This window comes from Onthophagus taurus, chromosome 2 (assembly GCF_036711975.1).
Source record: "Onthophagus taurus isolate NC chromosome 2, IU_Otau_3.0, whole genome shotgun sequence".
Taxonomy (NCBI): Eukaryota; Metazoa; Arthropoda; class Insecta; order Coleoptera; family Scarabaeidae; genus Onthophagus; species Onthophagus taurus.
Window position 1 is genome coordinate 10,777,212 of NC_091967.1, and position 25,337 is coordinate 10,802,548.

Here is a 25,337-nt window from a genome sequence, read left to right on the forward strand (position 1 = left end):
AAAGGATATAGCCCTGAGTAGGCGCGGAAAGATGAACACTACATATTCATGCTGAGGACAAAACTTGTTAATTAATCAACAGTTAATTACAGACTGGTTATAAGACGAAATTGTGATTCAGTTTTAAACATGAAGCATGCTATATATACTGACTTGTATTATAGCTTTACATCTTAGAGTTGCTTTATCATTTGATAACAAAAAAAAACATGAGGCATATACACTATATTTATTATACACTAATTTCACAAACTGTTTCAGTATTGTACAATTTTTTTTTATAATGACAACATAATATTCGATATACATAAATTGTATGGTATTTTCGTATAGGGTAATACGGTCGAACTTTGGCGATTCCATACGAGCGAAAATGCCATTTTGGGAATCCACGAGAATATATCAATGTGCGAATACATCGACAGATTTTTGAACGTCCCGGATTTTAAAAAAAGTACCACATTGCGTTGTTACATATACAATACGTGAGGCACAGATTCTTTAAGTAGGAAAATTTCCGTTAAGTCTGCAATAGATCGCGGTAAAACGTTAACATTTCAATGAGTTTTTTTTTTGCTTTTATTGAAACAACAATTTTTTTTCAACACCAATCGGCGCTAATCAGCGCGACGTTCGATATGCGAAAATCGATTCTTTTTAACACATATATTTTTTTATTAAAAACACCTATATATGGAAAAAAGAAATACTTTTTGTTAACAAATTTGCGAGCGTACTCATGCGTTGTTACTGCTTTGGTTCAACAGTGATTTTTAATAAAATACAAAATATAGTTTGTAGAAATTTTGACGAGATTTCATAATATATTGTTATGTTACGTAGATGTATATCTTATATTCAGTTCTATACAAACATACGGCAATATTATGAATGTGCGAACATGATTACACGATGTTCCAAGCACCAAAAAAATAAGCAATAATGCAATAAGAAATAAATCAAACGTTCGTAAAATCAACAATTTCATATAATATAATATTTACACGTATATTTTATCTGATCGTTTTATTTTCTAATCTTAATTATTGTATCTACGTTCAATTTTCGCACTACCAGTCAATACCAAACTTAAATACACTTTTAAATTAATTAAATTAAAAGATGTTTATTTGTTATTAAATGCTAGATACAAATTTAATTTTCATCTCTGAACTGATCTCTCCTTTTTCTGTTACATACATTTACGTAGGTATATGTGGGATTAACATGCTTTTACTACAACATCAGCCGTTCTACAATAATAATACAACAATCTCTATAAACCAACGCGATATCATGATAGAATCTTTAACAAAATAGGCCAAGATATGAAATGATCACACAAGGGAACTGATGATGATCGTTTTTTTCGTTTCATAAAAGGTAACCTAAACTCGTAGGATACAATATTTCTCAATTTCCCTTTTATCGTAAATATAAATTAGATCTACAACTATAACCAGTTTAAAAAACAACTAATTAGTAATAACTGGTAAAGTTCTCTTTTTTAGATTTTTTTCTAAGATACTCATACATGTCCTTATGGGTCGTGAAGCTTTTTTTATTCATCTTGCTTTCGAAATATTGACATCATATTGTTTAGTTTTATTTTTTAATTATTTATTTAATTTAGTATATTTTATCAATTGATTGGTTGAACAGGATGGATAACTAAATTAAAGACATCTAACGGGAGAGAGAATACGGGACGTTTTTTAGGGAGGGAATCATAAAACTCCAACTATTTAGGTAAAGGTATTATTAAAGGTACTAGTAGGTAAGGAGTAGTTGTCGCGCTGTTTAATATGTAACTAGGGTAGCAGTAAGGATTGTTCCAATGTTGACACGGTACAAGGTTATTAGCAGTTACAGTTAGCCGCTTGAGGTCCTTGTGGTGCGTCGGTTAATCTAGTACCTTTTCCACCAGCACTCATTAATGTTGGATCCGTATCTAGACTATCAGACATTTTGTCGCAGATTATATCTACCAATCTTTCGAAGACAGCCTGTTAACAAAAAAAGGAAAACAAATTATTAATTTTTATTATAAAATAATATAATATAAATAAATTTTTCCAGAAAAATCTTCCACTTTGGCCAGAAAGAAACCCACGATCGCGATGGAGACTATACTGAATGTGCTGCTCCTAGATATTTTTATCAGGAACGTGGTCGTGATGGCGTTGTTTCTACTCTGGAGTGAGGCTATTCGTAAACAACCCCTCCTTGAAGCTCGCACTGACTACATCACACCTACTTTCTTAAACAGGCCACACTTTGGCATTGAGACGATACCCCAGAGCAAATTTAGCACAAGTAAAACGCTGACCATCGACACTGATGGATGACAGGAAAAGATCAACTCAGTTGCTGGGAAAACCAAAAAGGGCTCCTCATCCACTTCCTGACCGGACACTGCAGGTTATGTAAGCATATGTTCTACATGAATTGGCGAACACACCCTTTTGTAGAGTGTGGAAATGGAAGACGAGACGGTAAGTCATATTCAAACTGGTGTACTTAGGAGAATCCATTTTTGGCATACCATGGCCCCAAATTTCGGACATAAAATACACCCTTCTGTTCTATATTAACGTTTATTAAAACTTTAGGCTTTTTTTCTGGCCCCTGAATGAACTGTAAATAGTGGGGATGTACAAAGGGTTTGCTGGGGCCGTGAAACTACATACATAAATTTTGCTCTTTTAAATTAAACTTCTTAGACATTGGTTTAATTCTAGTTTGGGATAATCTTCTGTCATTGGCAATTTCTGGGTATTCTGGATGCTTCATTATTTTTGTCTTTATTAACTACTTGTATACTTTTAATAACACTCAAAGTAATAGCAACATTTTGGATCTAATTCGTAAGAACATAAATTAATAAACCTTCTTATATTAATATTTTCTTATAAAATATAATAAATGGTTTAATAAATTGGTCTTATTTATCCAAAATTATTTTATCATTCACTTATTTTAATATAAATTGATTTACGCGTCAATGTCAAGCCCACTAACTTTATTACTGCAATAACCACACAACATGCTCTCGCAACCTCAATCAATTCACGCTAATAGGCGACAACGCTAGTTCAGTTTACGGATAAGACATATTAACGAAAGTAAATTGTGATAAAATAATTACATAGCATGATATAGTAGATAAGCGGATTATCCCTTATTAGTATGTACAAAGAAGCTTCTAAACTGTCGTTTTTACAAGTTAAATTAATAGTTCAACGAATTTTATACATCATTTATGGAGCGCTATTTTCCAAGTATTTATTGATTAATATTTATATCTAATAATAGAATAACAAGGTTCGATCAGAACTTCTTATGCAACACCCCATTTATAAGTTATTTTATTGTTCTATAAATTATTCCCAGTGTATTCGGATATTGATCGACGATAATAAATGGCAATTTCACTTTTGCTTACCTTGACATTGATGTTTTCCTTCGCACTCGTTTCAAAGAATTCTACACCAAGTTGATCGGCCAATTGTTTACCTCTTTCGAAACTGATTACGCGTTCGTCTTCCATGTCACACTTGTTACCGACGAGGATCACTTGGGCATTATCCCAGGAGTAGGTCTTGATTTGAGTGACCCTGAAAAACAAACAAATCCCGTCATTCATTCGATTCCGCCGGGCTTAAACTACCAGTAGAAAGTGCCAGGATTGAATAAAAAGAAGAAGAAAGAATTCGAATTTGTGTTACTTGTAAGATATTGATTTTCTGCCTCGCGAGACGTTAAGGACAAGCAATGCGTTTAAGAGAAATGGAACACCCAGTTCAATATAGGGCAGCAGAAACAGGGGCGTGCAACTAACTCCTCTTTATTTATTTATTTTTTTGCTTTTTGTTATAAACACTTACCAGTCTTGAACACTATTAAAAGATTCTTCGTTTGTGATGTCGTACATTAAAATGAAGCCCATAGCCCCTCTATAGTAAGCTGTGGTTATAGTTCTGTATCTTTCTTGTCCTGCGGTATCCTAGAAAATAACATATGAGTCAGTGCATGTCTTGAATAAACATCTACACAGACGAAATTGCATTGCGAACGTGATCAGATTTTCAGTAAACGTTCCAACACTTTCATCTACTGACAGATTTCGACCGCCTCATTGAAAATTCTGTGGGAGTAGGGCGTTGGCAACACAGTTTGAAAGGGTTGTGGATATTAGAATTATTTCGCTTGACTGAATTTCTTCAAACAACTTTTTATTATATTGATTTAATTAAACATTTCAGGTACAATTTTAGTTCTAATCAACACAAGTTGAATTTAATCTAAATTGAACAAATTACCACTCACCCAAATTTGCAATTTAACACGTTTGTCGTGTCTGAATACGGTCTTAACTTTGAAGTCTATTCCAACGGTACTGACAAAGGCTGATGTAAAGCTATCATCCGCGTACCGAAACAGGAATGAAGTTTTCCCCACGGAGCTGTTACCGATTATTAAAAGTTTGAACATGTAATCGAAATTCTGGTCCGCCGCATCCTTTTGCCATTTCGGATCCGCTCCGGCCATCTACAACAAAGAAAACAAAACGTTATAATAACACTGCATCCTGCTGCTACGAGTTTGTTAAAGGTAGTTACATAATTAATTTCAACGTAGCGTTGTGGATGCATGGTGTGTACTAACTAAAGTTTGCCGGTGACGTTCACCTTTTTGCTCTTGATAAAGCTTTCGTTATCGCGTTACATGTTGATAAATAAGATAATAAGCTCTGCATTTATAATCGTTTTTGGATAAGTTTTGTTGATTAAGCATTATGGGTTAATAAAAAATAACAAAGGTTGTAAATGTTTGTTAAAATAGGAATTTGGGTGGATCTAAGAAATTGATTGCTTCAGAAGGTAATTGAAAATCGACGGCGCACCTATACTTGTTAAAATGATAGAAGGTGATTATGGCATGTTGTACTTGGAACAGTCAGTTTGCCTAGGAAAAAGACATTCCTCACAAAAAGAAATCAAAATATTGGTCAAATTTACTAAAATACATACATTCGAATCTAAATTTACCGTCTTTGAATCTGCTGGGAACCTCATTAGATTTGGCAAAAGAAGATTACAAATTGAAAACAAAGAATAAAATTTTCTGCTGCTGTAAAGCATGGAGATGGATTTCTCGTTTGAGAACGTATGAGCGCCGAAGAAGTTGAAAACTTGGTATTTATTAGAAGTTGGAAGGGATTATTAACATATGTACTTGTAAATTTTGCAGGAACACGTACATTAAAGTTTCCCAGAACTTAAACTAGGTGAGTTATTTATCTTTCATCAAAATAGTGACCTGAAACTCACTGCAAACCGGGTGACGGAGTGGTTAATACTTAAACTGCAACATCGTATAACTTCTCAATCGTCGGATTGGGACCTTTTGGATCCAATGAATATATTACGCAGCGCCTGGAAATGTGTAAACTCTTCTTCGACGCTTTCCCTAACTTAACGTATCTCCAAAAAAATTACAAAATAACATTGTTTCAATTGCTGTTTCATTTATGATATATTTCAGTAAATTTTAGATTTACATTACTTCTATACTTTTGTGATTTATGTTAGGTTGTCCTTGATTCATTTTTGCTCTGTTCATAGATTCTAGATTTCTAGTTAATCTGTTAAAATCATTCCGCTGCTTATAATAGACTCCTAACATAAAAGCCATAAAACTCAATCCTGCCATATCCAAACTAAACCCAATTTAAGCAAATCCAACCTAAATTAAGTTCTACAACTCACAAATCATGCATATCTAAGCGAATCCATATGATCCACAATGAAGTCGAACCCAATCAATTCACATCCAAAACCTTTGCAACCTAAACCACACGATCCACATCACGCAACCAAACCACACCGAATCCAGAGTCAATCCAAACTACTTAAGCCAAGCCTAGACCATCCATATGGGTCAAACACAAATCAAATCCAACCTATTCGCACTCAAAACTAGCTCAATACGACTACACTGGAACAAGAACCAAGCAGTACCTGTCTGATAGTACACAACTAAACCAAATACTACCTTTCCAAACTAGATCTAATCTAAACCACGTACCTAATCCGAATCAACGACTTTATTTCTGTTATCCAATTTTTTTCTTTATAATTAGCTTAAATTAGCAAAGTGTTATATACAGTTTAGACAAATTTTATTACAATGTATCACACCAATAACTGTTTTTGTTTTTCATATTTTCATTGTTACGCTGCTCGTGATGATGTAAAATAATTTCTCGGAAAATAATAAAATCCTCTTATAATTCGTGGCTAAACTGTTAACATGAACTTTTAGTTCGTGGGAAATTTTGCCTAAAGTTTTAATGAAAGGATTTTACAGTAGCGGAGCTTTAATTAAATCCGTTTAAAACCGACTGCGATAAACTTTTCCAATCTAATGTGTATTTACTTATTGCGTTTTATTTCACTTGAATGGTAAAAATGATGAAAAGAAAGAGAATCAGCAGTTATAATAATAATTACTAATTTTAATTAATCATTAGTCAAGGTCAGAATGAATACATTAACTTTATCAATTAAAAAGAGTACTTACGTTGTGGTTTGCAGGATGTAATTCAACTGTAAACATTTTTATATTGGTGAAATTTAAAGCTATGCTTGGAAAAATTAGAAAATCGACTCTAAAGTATTGGAAATTATCACTTTTTAAACGATCAGCGCCATATTTTTAAATGTATTTATAGACGTCCGTTGTTGATAACGTTTTCGACGTAACTAGCAGGTAAATTCCTGTTATAAAGTTTTTGCTTTATTTTTAAATACTTTCAGTAAAGTTCCAATGATTTTGAGGTGAGATTATAAATCAAAATTCAAAGTTGTTAGCCATGTGAACAATGTTCTTTCACTCCATTTATTATAAATTTACTTAGTAATTAACAAAGTTTAACACTAGATATCTTACTGCCACAACTTTATTTTTTAGGTTTAAAGGTATGTTTTACGTTCTTTATATTAAAAAAAATTATGTTAATAGAAAATGTTAATTTAAATAAAGAACTGTCTTTCCGTATTTGCTTTAGTACTTACATCGTGATGCCAATATCCCAAAGGGATTTCAACAAATGAAAGTAGTCTTGATAGTTTTCGAAATTCACCGGGTTCCCAACCTGAAGAAGAAAAAAACCATGCAATTACAACCCGCAGAACATTGGTAGGTAGTCCAATTAACTAAATGTGAATTCGATTGTACAGCGACACGCGAACACAAATTGACCATAAAATCGATCGATTTTTCATTTACAAATTATTCCCGAACGCACACAAAACATGAGTAAATGAATTTGATGTTGTACCGAAATCACTATCTGCGAGAACCATAACGTTGCAAGAGACCCAAGTGAGTCGTTTGTGTCGAAAATGGGACACAGAGGAAACGTGGAGACGCGATAAAATTCGGAATTCGATGTCACAGCGTATATCTGAGTTTCTCGTAATGTTTAAATTGAAATCAATTTACCTCCGTCAGCCATTTGACGAGATGTTCTTTTGAGGTTTTAAACGGAAAAATGTTTAATCTAAAATGACGAGGTTTCTCGTGTGGTGGTAAAAGTAAGAATTGATCAAGTTGTGGTAGTTACTTGCGGAGCGATAAAATAACGACGTTATCAATGGGTGACGTCATATTTTACACTACATTTCGTATGTTAAATCGTTTACTTAACTGTGCTTAAAATCCATATTAAATAAAAAGAATGCATAGAAGTTGCGTTTAATATTAAACATTTGACATCACGATTTTTTACCACACAAAAAATATTTTTCTGTGGAAGAGATACGTTTCGCATTGTGATCACATGGAAACGAAATTAGGACAACAGAATCCTTGACCTACATTTACAAATTAATATTTTCATCCCAAATATTCACAATAGAAGGGTATTGGGTTCGCCTTCTATGTATTTTCGTTCCTCGACTTTGTGTTGTCTGACAAAACAATACCATAAAGTTTAAAATTTATAAAAGGAAGACTCAGCGCGTCGTTTTAATTCTATTTAATTTCTACCAATATCATTTTCAAAAGATTGTTGCATTTTAAACGCATTTAGACCACGAAATTCAATGAAGTAGATATTGAAAAGGAGGGCAATTGCATTAAATTTGTAATAACATACAATTTTGTAATTTTACACAAAAAATATTAACATTAACTTAATACATCTCTAACATTAATTTCTCTGGAAGGAATTACTATCCGTGCCAAAAGTCAATGCCCCTCAGTTTAGAGATTGATATCTTCGTAATCGCTACGGTAAAGTTAGGTAAAGTTTGTTGCAATCACTGAACATTTCTACGTAACATATGTGAATTTGAACATTTTCGGTTTTGCGACATTCTTTATATCGTGAGTAAAGTGAAAGAAGTACCCGATTTTTGAGGGTGCGGACAACTTTGTCCACTTTGCGATGTTTTTTCTCAAAAACTATCCGACTAAAAAATTTCGATTTTGAACAGATTGTAGCCTGATGTGTTTTTAATGAGGGGCATGTTTTATAGTTTTGCGGAAAATCGCGGTTTAGTAGGAAATGGCTTGCTGAATTTTAACGCGGTTTTAACCAAAATATGTAAATAATTGCGTTTGTCGAATCTGGTTATCAGTTTATCAAAGTCATGTGTCTGCAATTTTTATAGAGCGATTTACGTGAATTATAAATTAAAAAAAAAATAGAAATTAAAATTTTCCAATCACAAAAGATGAAACATTCCAGACTGGACGTTGCGCCTTTATTTTATCTACATAAAGAAATAAAGGCGCGACGTCCTGTATGGAAGACCAGCACCAACTTTTCCGATTGGATGAGTTAATGTGCGCCTATTATATATCTCAAAATAACTTTCTAGCCATAACGATAATGTGATGTTCTAATTACTGCCCACTCTTTTAAAAGAAATAAAGTTTGAATAGTATGGATAGGTTAAATTTGGGTAGTGATTTATTTTCGTTACAAACTAGGTTGTTCTTTCATTCGTTCTCGTTACCACACCAAAATTAGTAACCTCAACGCAATCAAAAATTGACGTGAGTGTAAAAATAGGCATGGATTGACATGACCTGTAAATTACCCGCTTGGGCATGCGGCTATTATTCTGGCATGCGGCTATTCGATTACGGTGCATTAATATTAAAATTCAGTTCGTCATGAGACCAATCAACGCTGATCGGTCCAACTGATTAGTGGCCTCATTATACTTTGGACAAGTACGATAAAATAAAGGAAAAATACAGGTTTTTAAAATATTAGGAAATCAGAGATAGGAAAGCATCTCAATAATTGAGACATTTTCTTGCGGTAACTGGGCGATCTTATCGTTTCAAAAACAAAGGCCGTTGTACGAGTTAGCGTGATCGATGCGAACGCGCGAGGTCGTATAGAAGAAACCGCTTCGGGTGAGGTTGTTACAGCAGATGACATCAATTAGCACTACTCGCTTAGCTTAGTCGCGAAGTCGCGACTATCCTGAAGCAGATCACAGATACTAATTTCAGTTGCAAAACTTGTAGTTGGTATTACGCTTTATTCGGTCACTGTGCTAATAAGTGCAAATCCTACTGTTCACGTAATTGGAGTTCGCCGAAATACTTTCCTGGGGTCTGTTCGTGACCAATTGGATAACTAAAACAGAATATTTTATGGACACCATCTTCATCATTACTGCTGTTGAATTTGAGGCCTTTACAAATTGTTAGTAGATGATAATATTACTGAAAGCCCAGGGAAGAGATACGGGAGATCAGAATGAATACATCTGAATCTATTAACGAAATCACAAGATCATTGGGAGTTCCGTAAGGTGTTATACGAAAAACCTGATGAAGCATTACATCCACACAACTTTATAACCATCGGATAAGGTACGTTACGGGAGCATACTGAATCTGGCTTTGCAAAACTTTCGGTACACTTGTGTAGTACTACACCCTTATGTAGAACCCGCGTAAACCACTTAGTGTACATCCCATTTTGCCAAAACCAAAGCTTCTTCCTATACAAACTTCGTACTTTGGAAAATTTGGCAAAGCAAAAGACAAAAATTTGAAAATGTCGATGTGGGTGTGATTTAAAGACACTGAAGGCAATTTCCTGTGCACAAGATTCATCATTGCGTTAATTTCTGGGTGTGATAGTTGATGAAGAAGATTGAGAGTGTTTGGATTTGAAATGGTTATAGATCCACGACCTACGACAGTGACTTAGACACTACGTTTCTCAATTTTCTACCATGTGGCGAAAGTATGTAATTGACCCTATAGTACACTTTTGGTAGAATAAACGAGTAAGTAGGGTTTGAGCCAAAACTATACAAAGAAATGCACCACATGCGGAAACATAAGGTACAGAGACTAATCCGAAAAATCCTTCTAGAGATCTTGACAAAACACCATTGATATATAATAATAAATAAAGTTGTGACTAAACTTGTGATTTAACTAACCACTCAAAATACACTTTGAAATTTTTTATATTTATCTAAAGTTGGGAACACGAGAAAGGTTTTGTAACACAATATGTATAGTTTAATGGGGAAGTTGGAAATTATAACTTAAAGCTCAACTAGGGAAATTATTTGGTACAGTTTCATTATGATTGTTGTTGTTTGCGTGACTATTCCAAAAACATAAAGGGAATCTTTGTAACAGCGTTTGTAGACAAAACTGGGTCACAGTTTCAGTAATTATTTATATAACATATCAATTTATAGAATTTGAATAAAGTCTGAATAAAATTATTCTGTATGAACAGTATATTTTAACTAAATTTTTATTAAACCTCATGCATTTTAAATGAACTCAAAAGCTTGAGATATATTTTAATAATGAATTTTAATAGAATACCGGAAAACCCACCATAAAAGTGTGGTTTTTCTTTTAAAGAAGATAAGGGGTATTGGTTACCGCAACGAAAATTATTTCTTTAGTTTGTTTTTGGAACAAGATCTTTACAATAATGAACTCATTAAATAATAGCTCATTATCATTTAATATCATCCAAATTAAGATAAGTATTGTTTGCGATCCTCAAAAGCAATTTCTTCCCAAAAAGGTCAAGTCTAATATCAAACCACATCTTGACACATTTGGAAACTAGCCAACATAGTTGTGAACTTCACGTCCGAATTATATTAACTGCCCAAATATGACATCTTTTTATCAACCAATTGTGGATATTTAATGAAATTTAAATTTTACTCATTACTTTTTGTTCTTCTTATTTCTTCTTTGAATTTAAGATGGTTTCTTAAATTATTTTCCAGTATATTAAGTGCATTAACTATTTCGTAATAATAAATCATTGTTTGTACATGTTACCATTCGTTTCCCGAATAAATCCTTTCGGTAAATTCGAGCTTTTCGTTTAATTACAACCGACAACTTGCGACAGCAGTAGTCGACGGTAACTAAAGCTCGAGCCCCCGGTGTTAAAGCTTAAGCTCGATAAACCACGGGAGACGTTGAATCTCGTCGTAAAATTTATGGATATACGAAGGATAGATTGCTGAGTGCACTTTTCATACACTATTTTACTGGTGTGCTTAAATTTATTCAAAAAAAGTGAATTCCTATAAGTTCACAGATATTATATCGAGAACTGTGATGCTATTTTTAGAACAGAGTTTCCCTGGCCACTTTAACAGATCGTTTTCACTTCGAGCTTTTAACCGCTATGTTAGAGCACTTTCTTAAGAAAGCTAACTAGTTAATTTGGATTATTCGAAGTAATTGTAAATCAATAATTAGTTTAAAAGAAAAGAAAAATATATTGTACAAAAATGTGTTTAACAATGGGAAGGAGTATTTTTAAAGGAAATTTTTTAGTGATACGAAAAGGCTTACCTTATTTTAAGTTCGTTTTAAATCAACAACTACACACTCACCACTAACTTTTTAACGGAGATTTTCAATAGAACCCTTACAGTAACGTCTGATAAACAAAATTTCGGACCAAGCGTCGTCGCACTGAACAACTTCCCACCACTGCTTCCTGAAAATCGATCAGCTGGAGTACAGTCAAGGACACAATTTTCAGAGCAAGCTCTACTTGAGTGGTGGGAGCTTTTCATTAAAACCTACATAATATTTCATGTTCAAACCCATAGAGGGCATATCAAAGCTTTTCTAATTTTTCACAATCATTAATAACATAAATATTCGTGTATTATTTCTTTTATTTAGTAGTTACTAAATTTTATCTTTTTATATTGTGCAAAATTTTTGGTACGAATAAATCTACAATCGTTACGTCACAACTTTTTATTGATAAGCATTTGCGACATAACATCGCCATCTAGTTGAGATTTTCACCAACATTAGGAAAATTGGAAAGTTCGCGGAAAAATTTTCAACGCCTATAGTTTCACTACTTTGTGTAAGGGGGCGGTTTGTTTATAAGTGGATTTCTGCAAAATTCTACGACAGTTATTTAATAAATAAAATAGTTGAATAATTAAATGGTGGACTTTTCGGATGACTTATAAATTATGAAGTTAAACTACGTCGATCTCGTTCATACTTTATCCAGCTTCCAGTAAACTTGACAAGAATATTTAAAGCTGTTGTTAAGATAAAGTTAAAGAACTGGAGGGAGCGTTTAAATTATAAATGAAGACATTTTTCACGAAATTATATTGAATTATGAAAAGATTTACTTAGTTATGTAAAAGATTTGATTGAACATATATGTTTAACCCATTTTAAGTTGTAAATGAAATACATGATGTTTCTGTATTAAGCCAAGGTCGCTTGCGGGCGAGGCGCTAGTGTTAATACCATGTCAAATGACTGTTTACAGTTGAGCAGTAGTTGAATGTCCTGAACACATACATAAAATAGCGACTTCAAAGAATTTATCAAAAAGAAACGTGATCTCTAAGAATCCGATTTTGTGAGGCGATTTACAAGACAAAATCAATAAGTTACTTTTAGAAGTATATTGATTGATAAAGCTGAAATTGCAACTTATCAAGTCTCATAATTAATCGCAAAAGATATGAAAGCTCATAATTTAGATGATGAGTTATTTATTTTATCTGCATGCAAACAAATGGTCATGACAATACTAGGAAATAAGGTAGTCCAACGATACTGGCCGTAGAGGTCTTCTGATATCAAGAAAAATGTTGCAATGCAATAATAAACTTCGGAATTCAAATTTTGCACTTCAAGTTAATGAGTCAACGGATACTGGCAATAAGGAGCAACTCATAGTGTTCCTTTTATTAATGAAGATCAAATGATCAGTTCCATTTTTGCAAAGAATTAAGTGTGTCACTCAGTTTTTGCTTGTTCCTTTCTCTTTTCAAGATTATTGAAACGAACGCAGGCGGATACAAAAACCTTTTTTTCTGCCATTGAACTTCTAAAAACGACTCTTTCCGTTCTAAGATGCGAATAGAGTTATATCTTCGTGATTTGATTTGAATATCTGCTACTAAAGCAGTAATCCTAGGAAGGCTTTGAATTCTGTATGGAGGAACTTGAATTCATCAAATTCAGCAATATCTTCCTGATTTATTTCTACAACCGCAACGTTTTCAACTCACATTAAAATCCAATTTTGGGTTTCTGACAGAATATCTTGGTTAGTCATTGAATGTTTTATGAAACATTTTTCAAATTTCAACAACACTTTGTATATCGACATATGAAAATGTATCAAGGTTTTAAGATAAATTTACATGCTATAAAATGTTTTTAAACATATTTTAGATTAAAATTACAATACCGTAATCTAGGCGTTTCGTATTAATTATTTAATTTCATTCTACGTCATTTCTAAGCTCTTAGTGTTCATACTGGAATAGAAATTTCATTAAGAGACTCAGCGTTCCTCTCACAGCTTCGATAAGATTGGGTTTCTAATCCGTAACGTTACCGAATTCTCAACGTCAACCATCCGTTCAAACGTGAATTTGTGGATTGCATCGTCTCAATGTGACCCATCCTGATTTGGACGAGAACTTCCCAGACTCCTTTCCAAGAGTGAACCCATTCCTGTTTATCGTATGATGCTAGGTTTAGTCAATTATAATCAAAAGTTTGAAAATGTGGTTAACTCTTCCGAGATGATCGTAACTCTATCCAAGTTTATCGATTTATAGACCTAAAGTTAAAGTCGAAGTTTGTGAGTGTATATTGTCGTATTATGAGACGTGATAGCTAAGTTAGTTACTAACTTATAACAATGACTTAAACATAAATTATTTGAGAATTTAAAACTTTTAGTATGGTATTTTGTATAGCTTTCAATGTATTTTGGTATACAAATTGATCGTTTCTTTATCATTAAGTCGAAGTTGAGCAGTCAAAACAAGGTTGGCAGCCGAGGAGAAGGCAGCATACGAATTACTTTTTTGCTTTTCCACAACTTTATCGCTTCGTTGTTGTTTCGAAGCCAACCGCGTGCTTTTGATTTTAGACTTTTACTACCCGTTGTAATGCGATACGTTTATGGCAAAAAGAAACAACCGAGGCGAATCGACTTCACGACTCCATTTGGCAAGGAAATCAAAAAATCCATCTTCCCAGATGTACTCGTCTCGAAACGTTGCCACATACGATTTCGGCGGACGTTTTTATATAACTCGGAAGTTCGGTTATAAATTAAGTCTTGTAATTTTCTTAATTTCTACTATAAAATGTGTGTATTTGCTTTTCATTTAGTTTGTATATGCAATGCGCGCGAGGAGTTAAAAGACGGATAAATATTAACTTTGGAAATCTGCACATCGCGCTTTGTGTACGTTCGGTAAATATTTTTCTAGGATGCGCCCAAACCGGCCAGGAGCCTCCAACACTTGGGCTCAATTGTTGAAAATTTATTTATCCTGTCCTACTCGAAATGCAAATATCAGCTACTGCAAGCACCCCTATTATTCAGCTTACTTGTCAGTCCAATTCCCATTGCAATTTCAACGCTGAGATATAGTTGTATGCACACTTTAGAAAAGGTATTAATCTTCAAAATTTTCTACACAATAAATTACGAAACAATAACATTTCGTTGAATTCTTTTAGATTGCCGAATTGTTAAACATACTGCTTTTAAAAGAAATAAGCTGTTCAATCATTCTGGCAAGTATCTATTTTGGTGTGGAGACAATTATTGAGAGTACTTTCAAAGATTTCTTTGTAGCTTATTAAATTCTACATAAAACCAACAATTTTATATAAAAGATGTATTCTAAAGATGTTTTCGCAACGTTATTATTATAAAAGAATTTCCTTTTTCACTGAAATCCCTTTCAATTAAGAAAAAAGCCCACCCACAAAATACATTATGAAAAAGATTATGAATAATTTCATAATTTCCTTCCTTGATGGCATTTGCCCCTGTATAAATACATTATATTCAACCGGTAGCTTAAAATCCTTCCTTGCTTGTTCGTTGACCTGTTAAAACCAACCAACCCTCATTTTTGCGACAAGAACATAAACACCGGCGTCCCAAAAGTAAATAATTATTTAATTAAAACATCAGCGAAAGATTAAAGGTTAATTAGAAAATGATGATGACCGGATGTGCGCGGAAAATTTGAATGTGCGTTAGGCAAAGTGGAAGAGAATCAAGCTGAAAAACGGCGTGACGCGTGCGCAACGAACGACGCCAGGTGAGTTCGTCGGCGTCGCGACGCCTTCCCGCCACCAGTTAGTTCAGCTCCGGCTGCGGACCGATTTAACCGTCACGTTGGCGGCGGAACGGTGAGAGCGTCGCGATGCCAACACTACGAGACGTGCGCGCTATGACTTAGGTAAGGTTAGCCAAAAAAAGTAACCTGCAACTTTTATAAATTTTCTGGTAAATACTCCTGTTTAAACTAATCTTATCTTAAAAATTTCCTCAAATTTTTTTAACTTTTTTTTTGTTTTTTCTTTTTACCCAACATTCAAATCACTCATTTCGAGAACTTATTTATAAGCGTTGCAATTTTAGCCACGTGGAGAGGTTATATTTTCAAAATTATGTAATGGAATAGGATTTTAAGTTATTATGTTAAAAGATATGTCCTTAAATTATGACTTAAACAAGTTATAAGTCTGTGAGCATAAATTTAATTAGTTGTAAGAAAATTATATTAGATTAGGAGTATTTTGCTTTGAAAGGTTGCTTTTAAACGGAACTTGTTATACAATAATACTTTATTAAGCCAAATATGATTTAAACTAAATAAACTTACAATAACTTTTTAGTTAATCTTTAAAGTTTCTCGTCGACTGCTTTCTATTAGCAAGAGACGAATTTTGATCAATATTACATGAAATAAGTATTATTGTAGAGTATATGAAATCTGAATGTGTAAATATCAATATTTAGATTGCCATAAATTCTTAAAACAAACTATATAAAAGATTCAATGGATTTAATGGATGCCCTTTAAAGTAGTAATTATTAATGCTTACTAATAAATGTTATATCTCGAACTCGTAATCTCCCAATAAACTAACTTAATGATTGGAAATGTAATTGACATTAGTAAATTGGATTTCAATTTTGTATGCAGTTTAACTTTATTAAAGATTTTAACGACGTTATTGTATCTGTATCATTAGCAAGGAATTTAATTTCCTGACATCCTTGTAATATTTATTTGTGTAAAGTTTAAATCAAAACATTTCGCAACATTATTTCTCTAACTCTTCCTGATAATGTCATTAATTTTACACTTAACTAACAACTGGCCCGTACTTATTTGAAATTTGTGTGAAATTTGGCATACCTCACACAAACATCTGAGTTTGGCTGATGAAAGTGATAACTTTAAAGATATGTTAAAGATAATGTAATTCAGTGATGTCAGAACAGGTGACGAAAATTATTTCATCTAAATTACAACTATAAATTATAGTTGTAATTTCGAACACAAAAAAAACTTTATAATCGATAACTCTTTTTAATCATTACTTATTGTTAGCTTCGAGAAGAAGTGGGTTGCTTCGCGTTAAAGTTACCGAATAAATTTCCATATTAACATTAATAATAGTTGCGAAAAGAACATCACTTTCCTTGTAAAATAAATTTATGATTTTGGAAGAAGTTGGAGTGGAATTAACTTATACGATGTTAGTTACCCATGAACTTATTGACGAACAATTCGATTCGAAATCTCTTTTGAATTCCGCTAAAGTATATGAAGATAGTACAAAAATTACATTTTTAGATGGTCATAACTCGTAAACGATATACTCGGTTATCAAGATTAATATGTCATTCGATTCGTCATAGTTTCTTCTATCAAAAACTCAAAATGCTCAAAATTCTTTCCTGTTAACCTTGTGCAGTCCTCAAAATGATAATGAAATGAGGTTCGATTCGTAGTTCGGAATATTTTAGAAAAAAAGTTTTAGTATAAAAAATGTGGAAAACTTTATTCTTAACAATATTGCTCTTTTACACTTTTGTTCTCAGATGCATCAATATGAGGAAAAATTCAAAAAGGTGAAAATTTGTTGAAATCGAGGTTTTACATCGTACTGTTGGTAGAGTACGGGATCCGGAGTGGTTTAGAAAAAAAGTTTTAGTATAAAAGTTGTAGCTAACTTTATTCTTAACAATATTGCACTTTTACACTTTTGCTGTCAGATGCATAAGTATGAAGAAAAAATTTTATTGATGAAAATGAGATGAAATCGTGGTTTTACATATTGTTTTTGATAGTGGATGAAATTTGAACGTTTTAGAAAAAAAGTTTTAGTATAAAAGTTATAGACAGCTTTATTCGTAACAATATTGCTCTTTTCCGCTTTTGCTCTCAGATGCATAAATATCAGGAAAAATTAGAAAATGTGAAAATTTATTGAAATCGAGGTTTTACTTCTTGTTGTTGATAGAGTGCGGGATCCGGATTGGTTTAGAAAAAAAGTTTTAGTATAAAAGTTGTAGCCAACTTTATGCTTAACAATATTGCACTTTTACACTTTTGTTCTCAGATGCATCAATATGAGGAAAAATTCAAAAAGGTGAAAATTTGTTGAAATCGAGGTTTTACATCGTACTGTTGGTAGAGTACGGGATCCGGAATGGTTTAGAAAAAAAGTTTTAGTATAAAAGTTGTAGTCAACTTTATTCTTAACAATATTGCACTTTTACACTTTTGTTCTCAGATGCATCAATATGAGGAAAAATTCAAAAAGGTGAAAATTTGTTGAAATCGAGGTTTTACATCGTACTGTTGGTAGAGTACGGGATCCGGAATGGTTTAGAAAAAAAGTTTTAGTATAAAAGTTGTAGCTAACTTTATTCTTAATTACAATATTGCACTTTTACACTTTTGCTGTCAGATGCATAAGTATGGAGAAAAATTGTAATAGATGAAAATGAGATGAAATCGTGGTTTTACATATTGTTTTTGATAGTGGCTGGAATTTGAAACGTTTTAAAAAAAAAGTTTTAGTATAAAAGTTATAGACAGCTTTATTCGTAACAATATTGCTCTTTTACGCTTTTGCTCTCAGATGCATAAATATGAGGAAAAATTAGAAAAGGTGAAAATTTATTGAAATCGAGGTTTTACTTCTTGTTGTTGGTAGAGTGCGGGATCCGGATTGGTTTAGAAAAAAAGTTTTAGTATAAAAGTTGTAGCCAACTTTATTCTTAACAATATTGCACTTTTACACTTTTGCTCTCAGATGCTTAAGTATGGAGAAAAATTGAAATAGATGAAAATGAGATGAATCCTGGTTTTACATATTGTTTTTGATAGTGGATGGAATTTGAAACATTTTAGAAAAAAAGTTTTAGTATAAAAGTTGTAGCAAACTTTATTCTTAATAATTTTGCTCCTTAACAGTTTTGTTGTCAGATGCATCAATATGAGAAAAAATCGGAAAGATCAAAATTTGTTGAAATCGTGGCTTTACATCTTCTTGTTGGTATAGTTTGGGATTCGGAACGTATTAGAAAAAAGTTTTAGTATAAAAGTTGTAGCAAATTTTATTCTTAACAATATTTATGTTTTACTCTTTTGCTCTCACAATGAGATACATAAATATAGAGAAAAATTCGAGAAGGTGAAAATTAGATGAAATCGTGGTTTTACATATTATTTTTGGTAGAGCATGGGATTTGGAACGTTTTAGAAAAAAAGTTTTGGAATAAAAGTTGTAGCAATCTTGATTGTTAACAATATTGCTTTTTTACACTTTTACTCTCAGATGTATAAATATGGAGAAAAATTTGAAAGGTGAATTGACTTGACTTTGTATATAACTCGAATTTAAATATGATAAATTTTTATGTAAAATTCTTTATATTACTACACTCTTTTTAAACACAACCACTTCAATTACCTACATTAATTAAATTTAGTAAATTTTAAAACTAAATTCGCTAGGTACCAATAACGGTGACTTTAGAAGTCCCCATAAAAACTTTTATAAGCCTTCATTAAGAATAACTTAAATTGCTTTGAAGTACCTTTCGGAACTAATTTCACTTACTACTTAAAAGTTTTTCTTTTGTATGTCTACTCAAAATTTTTAATTTAATCATAATTAAACATAAATGTTTCTTAGTAATTTATTATTTTCTTACTTCATTCAGTACCAACAATATTTCCCATGTAATATAGACGCAATTAATATAATAATGATCACAGCACGTGTTTACACCACTTATTATCTTATCGATCGCAATTAAAATTCATACTAATGGATATCGGATGTTATTCGTCGATTGTTTGTGCAGTACGTACACAAAGTTGTAATTTAGTACGCAAAGCTGAAGTGTGGATTTATTGCAAAGTAAGCGAAGTTAGTCTACAATATACAATCAATGATAAATGATCATTTCCATTAAATCACCGAAAATTATTCGAAATTCTGCAACCAAATTACTTAAATGTTTACATTTTGTAGTATTGTTATGAATTTTAATAACATAAAAAGCACATTTCAAATGTACAATTTCATTTGTTTGCTTCGTTTTAGTTGCACTTAAAACCGTCTTTTATTAGTTGTCCTTAAAATCCGTTTTATTTGCTCAGGAAGAAATTATTTTCGAACATCGAATAAAATTTTTTACGATCCAAAACGTTATTGGCCCGAGTAGATTTATCAGCATATAAATGTTTCACACATTTAACCTAACAGTTATTTTATGTTACGAGGATTTCTTTGTCGATAAAAATTTCTCTTAATGATGGGTAACATTAATCTTTTTAATTTTAGATAAGAAATTTGGGGACGACTTTTCCCATCGAATTTTTACGAACACCCGGAGCTTAATATGAAGTCAAACTGACGGGAAAAGAGAAATGTTAAAAGTTGATTTATCCCTCTTGTAGGTTTTCGTAAAATTCTCGTAAATCCAGCCCAGCTGGAATTTAAGGGTTTTCACAATTTAGTCGTTACTGTTTTGTTTGTTTGTGGACCTACATTCCGACTTGGCTTTATTTATAAATCACCACGAATCTACTTATTTTATAAAGACTATATTTCTAAAGAAATTTTATTCCGATGTAATCTGCATTTGACGTTTTAATTAAAAACTCTTTAGTATCTTCCTAGAAAAATTATTGAACTTAAGCTTCTCAGGCTTTTTTAAGCGAAAATTTTTTTTAAAATAAGAAAATGAACTTCAAGGGACTAATTTTCACTGCGACGTGTAACGGATTGTAAGTAACTCCCTATGTGGTCCTTTTCTTTTATACCCAATGGCAAAGAAGTCCGTGGTATTGTAGTTCTTGTCGAGGCGACTTAATTACAACAATGAAAGAGGATAGTTGTAGGAGAGAAATGTCACGGAAATTGTAGTCGGAAGTGTGCTGGGAAGTATCTTAACTTGAAACTCGGCGAGATTATCTTGGTCTTAAATCGAATATTTTATCCGTGGTTCGCTTCGGAAACCTTGTGGACGACAAAACGATAAGTCCTCGATTCTTTTCTAGTATTAGGCTTTCCAATCTAGATAAGTGAAACTTTCTTATAATTTGAAAATTTATCGACGTCGTCCAATTATGTAGGAGCTAAAGGAAAGTGCTGACCAATAAAATTTATTTAGAGACGGAAAATTCTAAAGTCCACAACGATAAAACACGGAAATGATCAAATATTTTTTCTCGTATAAAACGTGAATGAGTTTCGTAAAGTTTCTTGCTCTAAACTTTTGTGCACGTGTTCATCCATAAAACTTTGATCGACATTCCCTAAACACCAATCGATCTAAAATATTTTTCTCGTTTATTTTTCATCAGAAGACGAGATAAAAAAGGCGGAAAACGCAAACAATGGTTTTCCTAGTTTTTAGAAAATTTTACAAGCTTTGTGGATTTTTTCTTTTGTACCGGAAGCAAAAAATTGATTCCCGTACACAATAACTGAGTGACAAGCTCCTTAATTAAATTTCAAAACAAATGTGGAGATGCGCTCTTTTTAATTAAAAGCAGCACGTAGTATGTTTAATATGAAGAAAAAAAGAGGATTTCAATTTATAATATTAACGTTATTTTTATCGTATTCGCAATTATTCAACAAAGGTGCTTTTCCGTAAACGAAACCCGCATCAATTCAATCGTAAACTGTTAGATTGAATCGTGTTCGCGTTTTCGCGGCTTCTTTTTGTTACATCCTCCGAGGATTTCAAGCGATACGTGATGATTCGTTTTCTGGAAATAACGTTCTTGTTCCCATGAATACCTTTACACGTGCCGATAGACCGCATTATTCCCACATTCTTGTCGAGAACACAACACACTTTTACGCCGTTTTATTTTCGAACGGCTAAAATCTAAAACGTAAAAGTCGACGTAAATTTTTCGAAGCAGGAAATAAAAAGGCTTTATGGAATCGATAAAAATGAGGTGGATAGAATATGTGGTATTAAACAATACTTACAAGTCATTTTGGCCGTACATGAAACGGTTCCGTAAGTTTCTTTCCGCGTAAATTTCCGTTCTAAATTGCCTTCCGGTCGTATTCGTGCGCGGTTTTTCGTCCCGCAAAGTTCAGATTCGCTGCAGGCTGTACAAGAATGGCGTTAGAGTAATCCGGTTTATCCTGCACTAAAACAACGTCCAATATCTTTGCGAGAAATAATCTCCTGGTCGATTTTCTCGAATTGCTTCAGATTTGATATTGGCGAACATCGAATATTATTAGATTTCAAACTCGGGCACCGAATTGATATTCTCTGACCATTCAAGCTCTTTTTGTTGTTTTTCTTTTTTCTTAAACTCATATCCTATATCTTTTCAAAATAAAAATAAATTTTTATTTGTCAGGTCTTAAATTTTAGGTGAAAGTATTAAATTGAACTAAAACTAGAACTAACACTTGACCTAGAACTACAAAGTTTCAATTGTTGACATTTTCCATTTGTCATAATCTTCTTTTATCTACTTTTTTCTCTCTAGTACAGAGTTTTGCCAGTATTCTGCGAAGTATTTTCATTTCTTCTGTTTCCAAGATCCGTTTTGTTTTAGATGTATCAGGTCTAGGCTCAGTCATATAGATCATGATGGGTCTTATGGTGGTCTTATATATTCTCGATTTTGTGTTGTTTGGATCTTTTTAACTCCTTTTTTGATTTAATATACTATATGAGTTGTATATTCATTTAACATTACCAATTTTTAACTTTAATTACTTTATATTAAAATAACTAACGTTATAATTGGTTAGATCAGAACATCCTGTATATAATTAACGTATCTTTTTATAAATATGAATGAAATTCCAACGCATATATAAACATGATAACGTAGTAAATAAATAATACTCTAATGCCGAAACGCACAATAAGCAACAGTTTAATTTATACAACGACGAGAAGTTAAATCAGATCAAAATATACATTCGGACGCGTTGATTCCCCTGCTAAATAAACAGGGGCACATTTACAGATATAATCTGTGCGGTAGTCGAGCTGTAATGGCCAGTATAATCTTTCATTGAATCTCCGTTGATGGGCCCCGATGGTGGTCGAATTACGTTTATGGATAGGGTCATGTCCACTGGCTTTATGTTTGGGATTACTGCCGGACCGTACGGGCTTAAAATATTTGATTGACAATTATTTTGGTTCAAAGCCAATCTAGAAATAGGTGTATGCTCCAGGTTGTGCTTACCTCCACTACAATCTCGCACCAGACGGTGTCGAAATAAATTAAAATTTTATTTGTACGTCACGCATTCAACCGAAATAACAATTTATAAAACAAATCACACCGGAATTTTTATATTTTTATATCTTCCTATTATTACATAGCTCAAATGTTTAAATTTGTAAAAACCAATACTAACAACCTCTTGGTGGGAAGTCACATAAAAATAGAAGATTTAATTGGCTCTATGACAAGTACTCTTATAAATGCGATAACTATGCGTTTGCAAATACTTCTTCTCTTAATCCCAACTCAACGAAGCGTTAAAATTATTTCGGTCCTGAAAAGTTTTAATTATTAAGTAAGTCTTAAATTTATGACCAGATTATAACGTTTAAGATAAATGTGTTGGATCTAAACTGTTCCAACTAAAAATATTTAAAATCTATTATTCACAATTTAAAGTCATAATAAATTGTGTGAATTTTAATTGTTTCCAGAGAAAACTGTAAATTAGTTTTTGAAAATGATCACTTAACGAAAATTAGATCAACACATTCACACCCGACAATTAGATTAATTAATTAATTAAGTTGCAATATCGATCGACGAATAGTGAGTGGTTTACCTATAATTTCATTCTATCGGTCAGGCTTAACAACGCAATAAATCAGCATTCAATTGCACGCGCGAAATTAATTAAAACTAGGAAACTAATTACCGCAAAAATGTTATCTCATGGGAAGGGTCTGAGGACACGCCTGTTACTGGAAGTTTGACAAATTCACTTTAATGTAAGTTCGATTGGAAATTTTGAGGTTAATCGGGTTTCAAACTACAATAGATTCCACGGATTTATCACACTAGTAGACGTGTGAAATTTCAAATATTTCAGTTTAAAGTTTTATACATTTATTATCTTAATGGAAAAAATGCTGTGATTTATTAGCGAGATATATGAGGTAGAGGAAACCAGAAAAGACCTATCAATATCGAGTTATGATCCATACTTGGCTTAATTAAATAGGAAGGAATCCACACATTTCCACCACACCCTGGGAAACCCTTTAATTGCATTCCCCAATCGAACTACGTGAGGCGTTTTAAAAATACAGAAACTGAATTGGGAAAATTCCATCTACACCCGCTGAGGCAAAACCTTCGAGACCTTTGTTTTTTCATCCGTTGTACTGAATGTAATTGGAAGGGTGTAGTGAGATCGAGAACGTTTTAGAGATAATAAAAGAACAAAATTGTAAACACCAAAAATTTTTAAAATACTTAATTAACGTTGACACAATTAATTTTAGTGTCTTTAACTATTAAAGTTCATGCTTCTATTAGTTAAGTTTTTAAGTACTAAGGAGTATAATCAGTTTTAATGCTGATCATAAAGACTTAGGAAGAGAAGTTATACGTAAAATGAGGTCTAGACTTATAGCATATCGTAAAAACTTGAATAATAAATCTCATAATAAATTATCTAGATACATCATTATTTTTTAAACAATCAATATTCACATTCACAAAACGAGAAATCAACTAAAAACCACTACTCATTTGTAATGTACGAATTGAATCCAATTGTTTTTGAAGGGTCATTCGAACGTTTTTTTTTACCCGTTTTGAAGCGAATTTACAATCAATCTCATTAAAGTACAATTGGACTCAAACGCTCGTTATAAAGTTTCGTTCGTCCGGATGCGAACTTTGAACTTTGCGCGTGATTAATTTTTTGTGGAGTTACGCTGCATCGATTGCATTACGTTGAAAAAACAAAGCTGAAGTCCCTCTACATATTTTCGAAATGGAACATGTAAATTATTTTAAACCGTTTATTGTTTTGGTTGGTGAATGGGTTTTGCTTTGAAAAATATTGCTCGATTTATAAAAATTTCTATTGCAATATACAATAAAAATAAGAATTTTTTATGACCTTTATTCAGAATACAATCAAACGAAATTGTTTAAATTTACAGAATTAGAAACAATCGGGTTTTGCCGTACATGTCTAAAACGGCTAAACACGAATGTTTCTAGTTCTATGTCTATGTGCTAGGTAGCGTTAGTTAGTATTGGATAGCGTTAGGTTGTATATTTCTATTGAACTAGAACTAACACTGGTCCTAGAACTAGAAACATTCAGGTTTAGCCGTCTTTAGAGACGTACGGCTAAACCTGAATGTTTCTAGTTCTAGGTCTAGTGTTAGTTCTAATGACAGTGCTAAGCAGCGCTAGTTAGTATTAGATAGC

General features: G+C 32.5%; 2 protein-coding genes across 21 annotated transcripts in view; one reads left to right on the forward strand and one right to left on the reverse strand.

Moving 5' to 3' along the window:
* Positions 1-214: 214 nt before the first annotated feature.
* On the reverse strand, positions 215-12,025 carry LOC111426892 (RAS oncogene family member Rab3). Of its 3 annotated transcripts, XM_023061748.2 has the most exons (6): positions 7,510-7,592; positions 7,080-7,159; positions 4,330-4,551; positions 3,888-4,006; positions 3,446-3,617; positions 215-2,006 (listed from the first exon to the last, which is right to left on the reverse strand). In XM_023061748.2, the coding sequence occupies exons 1-6, from the start codon at positions 7,520-7,522 to the stop codon at positions 1,860-1,862; spliced, it is 753 nt and encodes a 250-aa protein (XP_022917516.1). In that variant the 5' UTR covers positions 7,523-7,592; the 3' UTR covers positions 215-1,859. The 3 variants fall into 3 exon arrangements, with proteins under 3 accessions (XP_022917516.1, XP_022917519.1, XP_022917517.1); XM_023061751.2 differs by lacking the exons at positions 7,080-7,159; positions 7,510-7,592 and adding an exon at positions 11,884-12,025; XM_023061749.2 differs by lacking the exons at positions 7,080-7,159; positions 7,510-7,592 and adding an exon at positions 6,586-6,736.
* Positions 12,026-15,705: 3,680 nt separating this feature from the next.
* LOC111426888 (SH3 and cysteine-rich domain-containing protein) overlaps positions 15,706-25,337 on the forward strand; it is a 61,589-nt gene continuing 51,957 nt past the window's right edge. For 16 of the 18 annotated variants that reach the window (XM_071194217.1, XM_071194220.1, XM_071194221.1 and 13 more), the window contains exon 1: positions 15,706-15,797. The gene's annotated coding sequence lies outside the window, so the exon portion shown is untranslated. Of the gene's footprint in view, positions 15,845-25,337 lie in introns of all 18 variants that reach the window. The other 2 variants (XM_071194218.1, XM_071194231.1) reach the window with 2 other exon arrangements.